This window comes from Myotis lucifugus, unplaced genomic scaffold, assembly GCF_000147115.1.
Source record: "Myotis lucifugus unplaced genomic scaffold, Myoluc2.0 scaffold_2, whole genome shotgun sequence".
NCBI classification, from domain to species: domain Eukaryota; kingdom Metazoa; phylum Chordata; class Mammalia; order Chiroptera; family Vespertilionidae; genus Myotis; species Myotis lucifugus.
In genome coordinates, this window is record NW_005871050.1 from 17,965,321 (window position 1) to 17,971,320 (window position 6,000).

Below are 6,000 nucleotides of genomic sequence, written 5' to 3' on the forward strand. Positions count from 1 at the left end.
CTTGTCCCTAAGGGTTTAGTAAGTGATGGAGTCAAGCCTCATTCAGCACTATCCAAATTCAAAGTCTTGAATTTAATGCCTTGTTACACCTAACACGTGAACTATATGTCTATTTATTTGCTTATCTTTTCCACTAGGACATGAACATTTAGAAAGCATCATCAAGGCATAGCATCATTGTTTTAGGCAGCCTCTTAGATGACCCCAAATGATCCCTGCCTCCTTATATTCACACCCTTATATAACCTCCTCCCCTTGAGGGTGGGCTAGACTAATTGACTCATTTGTAAAGAACTGAACAGCAACAGTGATGGAATATCATTTCCAAGATCAGGTTATAAAAGACTGTGGTTCCCATACTGGGTGTTCTCTGATATATTCTTTCTTTCTTGGGTCACTCACTAGGGGAAGCCAGCTGCTGCTGTGTCACTAGGTAGCCCTAGGGGGAGATCCATATGGCGAGGAACTGAGGGATGCCTCTGTATTAATATCCTAGAATTGCTGTAACAAATCACTACACACTGGTTGGCTTAAAACAACAGAAACATATTCTCTCACAGTTCTTGAGACTAAAAGTCCAAAATGAAGGTATCAACAAGGACATGCTCCCTCTGAAGGCTCTAGAAAATAATTCCTCCTTGCCTGTTCCTAGATTCTGGTGGCTCCCAGAATCCTTGGCATTTCTTGGTTTGTAGCTGCAGCACTCCAATCTCTGCCTCCATGTTCACATGGTCTTTGCTATGTGTGTATCTCTGTGTTTCTTTGTATCCTCTCTTCTATTTATAAGAATGGTAGTCATTGGTTTTAGGGCTTAATCTAATCCAGTATCATCTCATTTCAATTTGAATACATCTGCAAATCTCTATTTCCCAATAAGGTCACACTCATAGGTAACAGGAGTTGAAATTGAAACACATCTATATTTGGGGGGGGGGATATAATTTAATCTGCTATAACCCCCCCTCCAGCAACCAGAGAGGAATTGAGGCTCTCTAATGACCACATTAGTAGTGATCTTGGAAGTGGACTCTCTAGCCCAGGGGTCCTCAAACTTTTTAAACAGGGGGCCAGTTCACTGTCCCTCAGACCGTTGGAGGGCCGAACTATAGTTTAAAAAAAAACTATGAACAAATTCCTATGCACACTGCACATATCTTATTTTGAAGTAAAAAAACAAAACGGGAACAAATACAATATTTGTATTTGCATGTGGCCCGCGGGCCGTAGTTTGAGGACCCCTGCAGCCCCAGTCAAGCCTTCAGATGAGGCTCTAGTCCACACTGATAGCTTGACTGTAACCTCATGAGAGAACTTGAGCCAGAGTTACCTAGCTAACCTGTTCCCAGAATCCTGACACACAGAAAGAAACTGAATTAGTAAATATGTGTTTTTTAAGCCACTACATTTTGGCATAATTTGTTATGCAACAATAGATAGCTAATACAACCATGTCTGACACATAGCTTGTTCAATTTCTCAATTAATAGGGAATTGACTACCTTAACAACTTGTCTCTCTGTTAGATAGCTGTTAGAAAGTCCTTAAGTTGGTCCTCTTTTGCCCCCAAGGAGCCACAAAAAAAGATAGTCTATTCCCTCTTCCACCTGAAAATACCTAAAATGTTAGAATTCATTAATCATGACTCCCCAAAGCTTACTTCATCAAGTGTTTCTCCCTAAATTTTGAGATTCTTCAACACCCTGATTACCCTCTTTCAAGAATAGGTTGCAGTCTGCTGATGCACCTCCTATGTGGTGCCCAGAATGAATACAGCACACTTGATGTGCACAGGACACTGTGCCCCACCCTCCCACGTTCCTTTGTTTTAGGTGCTGCACTGTCACTGCTGCCTATGACTGCATGTGCCTTTAGGAATACTTAAGGATCCAATGTTGAGTCACTTTGAGTTTACAGTCAAATAAAACCCTATACACATCCTACAACATACACATTCATAAAGCACAGGCCTTTTCAATCCTATACTTGAGCCTGGCAAATAGCTTGTTCAGCCTCTCAATTAATAAATGAAACTGATTTTTTCAAACCTAGATACAGGTTTGTCTCTATTAAATGCCATCAAGGGTCACTGTTCTATTCTTTTTTAAAAAAAAATATATTTTATTGATTTTTTACAGAGAGGAAGGGAGAGAGACAGAGAGTTAGAAACATCGATCAGCTGCCTCCTGCACATCTCCCACTGGGGATGTGCCCGCAACCCAGGCACATGCCCTTGACTGGAATCAAACCTGGGACCTTTCAGTCCGCAAGCCGACGCTCTATCCACTGAGCCAAACCGGTTTCGGCACACTGTTCTATTCTTGATTCTATCACCAACACATAAGCTAAGTCCTCTAGCATTGTATAATCTGTAGAATTAATCATGCCTACCTTCTAAAGATGGAGACAGGACAGAAGAGAAGAGAATACCATTTGCATTATGGATTTTCAAAGCGCTGTATATTGCAAATTGGGTTATTTGACAGTAATTAAACAGAAAATACATTTCAATTGTAATACTCACTGGCTGACATTAAGAATATAGAATTTCCCTTTTCCCATCCTATTTTCTGCTTCAGCTTAGTTTCCATGCATCAATGGTTTAAATTTGAATGAAATCCTGTTCCCTTACCTATACTCATCGCTGGACTCCAATTACTCCACAGTTTGTCATCTTCATAGCATAACTTATTTGTTTTTACTCTCATTCTGACTGTGTTCAAAGTATCACGAAGAACACGAGGAACCCGGAAACAAATTGTACCCTTAAAATTAAAAAAACAAACAAACACACACACAAGTAATATTAATAGTTTATTCTCTTTCTCTGTTTCTGAATCTTAAATATAATTATCGACCAAATTCTGTATATGATTAAGACTTGAATTGTACTCCAAATTATCTGACTTTAACTCCTGGATAAAAATGGACAATAATACACAGAACAAAGCAGTTCAAATTTAGGCTATGCTCACCCGGCCCTATCCCCAACTACTCTTATGTGTTTAAGCCCAAATAGTTAAAGTTGAATTTACTGACCTCCAGGTTTTCCTCAAACTCTGAACTATCACATGTGGGTTCTTCAACCTTGAAAATATAAAATAATGAGTCAACTGAAAATATTTTTAAAAATCACATTTTACATGATTTAACCATTTCTAACAAGGTTTCCTTTATTCCATTAAAAGAGTACCAGCCCTTGGCTGGTATTGCTCAGTTGGTTGGGTGTCATCTCATGTACCGTAGAGTTGATGATTCTCTCTCACTATTGATATTTCTATCTCTCTCTCCCTCTCCCTTCCTCTCTGAAATCAGTAAAAAATATTTTTTTTAAAATTTTCTTAAATAGTATAAAAAATATTAACCATAAAGAAAACATTTTTTATAAAGCCATCTATATTAAAATTAAAAAATATATGCTATTAAGGAAATAAAAAGGTAAGGCATAGAGTGAGAGAAGATATTTGCAATTTCTGACAAAGGACTTGCATATATGTATTATATAATATATATTTACATTTATACATAATACACACATATGTACATATATTCCACAAATTAATAAGGAAAAGACAGACAACCCAATGAAAAAACTGGCCAAAGACTTGAACACGCATTTCACAAGAGGATATTCAAATTGCCAGTAAACATGAAAAACTACTCAATTTCATTAATCATCAGGGAAATGCAAATTAAATATACAAGATAACAATACACACACCTATCAGATAATAAATACCAAGTGTTGGTGAGCAGCGGTTGCCAACCGGTGGTCTGCGGACCACTGGTTGTCCGTGAAGTCCGAAAAGTTGGCGACTGCTGTTGGTGAGGATATGAAGGCTCTAGCACTGTCAATTTCTGCTCTTAGTAGTGTAAATTAGCAAAACCACTTGGGAAAACTGATACTATTTACTAGAGAGAATCAGATGTGATCCTACGACACATATATGCCCAACCAAAATGTATGCATGTGTACACCAAGAAATATTGGCATAATGGAATGAATACAATGAGTATGAACCATCTACAACTACAGGCAAGAATATCAGTCAATCTCATAAACATAACACAATGAAAGAAGGCACACACACACAAAAGTAAATTCACTATAATTAATTTATATAAAGTTTAAAAAGAGTCAACAAAACTAATCTCTGAGATTAGAAGTCAGGATAATAGTTGCTCTTTGGGAGGGTAGTGACCAAAAGGGGTCATGATGTGGCTTCTGGGGTGCTGGTTATGTAAGTGAAAAATTATTTGCAAAATCACTTGTAAAAAAATCATTGAACTGCATATAATGACTTGTGTAATTTTTCTCCTACATCAATTACAAATTAAAATAAGAAAAAGAAATCATTCTCCCTTGTGGAGAGTATAATATATGAAAAATAACTAGGTTACAGAAAATATAATGTAAAAATTTACTCCACACAATTTAAGTCACTTGCTGTCTGATGTAAAAAAAAAAATCAGTTCCTAAAATACAAATATTTCAAAACTGAGTAAAACACCACACATAAAAATCTGTCTATTTCTGGCCAACAGGTACATGAAAAAAATGTTCAATATCACTAATCATTGGGAAATACAAAACAAAACCACAATGAGATACCATCTCATACCTATTAGAAGGGCTATTATTTAAAAAATCAACAAATAACAAGTGTTGTCAAGGATGTAGAGAAAAGGGGACCCTTGTGCACTATTGGTGAGAATGTAAACTGGTGTAGCCACTATGGAATACAGTATTACATATTCATATGGGGGAGGGGGAGAATCTTTTTGTATGGAGGTTCCTCAAAAAATTAAAAATATGGGGGGAAAATAATCTTTTTTTTTGTATGGAGGTTACTCAAAAAATTAAAAATAGAACTACCATATGATCCAGCAATCCTATTTCTGTGAATATATCCAAAGGAAATGAAATCAGGACCTCAAAGGAAAACAAGTCAGGATCTTGAAGAGATATCTGCACTCTATGTTCACTGCAGCATTATTCACCATAGCCAAGATGTGGAAACAACGTAAGTATCATCAATGGATGGATAAAGAAGAGGTGGCACCTAGGAATATTATTCAGACATGAGAAAGAAAAAAATCCTGCCATTTGTGATAACTTCGAGGAAACTTGAGGGCATTATGCTAAGTGGAATAAGACAGAGAAATACAAATATTATATACAAATATTATATGCTCTCACTTATATGTGGGATCTAAAAAAGTCAAATTCATAGAAGCAGAGAATAGAGTAGTAGTTGCCAGAGGCTAGGGGATATGAAAAATGGGAAGATGTTCATCAAAGGGTATAAACTTTCAGTTATAAGTTCTGAAGATCTAATGGATAGCACGGTGATTATAGTTAATAATACTGTATTGTATACTTGAAATTTGCTGTGAGAGTAGATTTTAAGTGTTCTCACCACACCAAAAAAAAAAAAAGGTAACTGTGTGAGGTGATGGATGTTAATTAGTTTGATTGTGGATATCATTTCACAAAGTACATGTATATTAAATCATCATGTTGTACACTTTAAAAATAATCACACTGTACACCCTAAATATATATAATTTTACATGTTAATTATATCTCAGTAAAGCTGGAAAAAAGTCTTTTAAAAAAAATTTTTTTATTTTTCAATTACAGTTGACATACAATATTATATTAGTTTCCGGTGTATAACATAGTGATTAGACATTTATATAAAAAACTAGAGGCCTGGTGCACTATATTTGTGCACAGGGGCCAGGTCCCCTCAGCCCAGCCTGCATCCTCTCCAATACAGGACCCCTTGGGGGATGTCCAACATCCCTCTCACAATCCTGGACCGCTGGCTCCTAATCGCTCACCTGCCTTCCTGCCTGGTCACCCCTAACTGCCCCCCCATGCTGGCCAGATTGCCCCTCACTGCCTCTGTGTGCCGGCCTGATTGCCCCTAACTGCCCCCCCGCCAGCCTGGTTGCCCCTAACTGCCCCCTGCTGCCAGCCAGGCAGCCCCCAATTGC

General features: G+C 37.4%; 1 protein-coding gene across 1 annotated transcript in view; it reads right to left on the reverse strand.

Moving 5' to 3' along the window:
* Positions 1-6,000, reverse strand: part of IL13RA1 (interleukin 13 receptor subunit alpha 1) — a 64,302-nt gene that overhangs the window by 20,585 nt on the left and 37,717 nt on the right. The window contains exons 7-8 of the mRNA XM_023757344.1: positions 3,037-3,084; positions 2,630-2,762 (exon numbers count right to left, since the gene is read on the reverse strand). Of these exons, the coding sequence (XP_023613112.1) occupies positions 2,630-2,762; positions 3,037-3,084 (181 nt within the window). The remainder of the gene's footprint in view (positions 1-2,629; positions 2,763-3,036; positions 3,085-6,000) is intronic.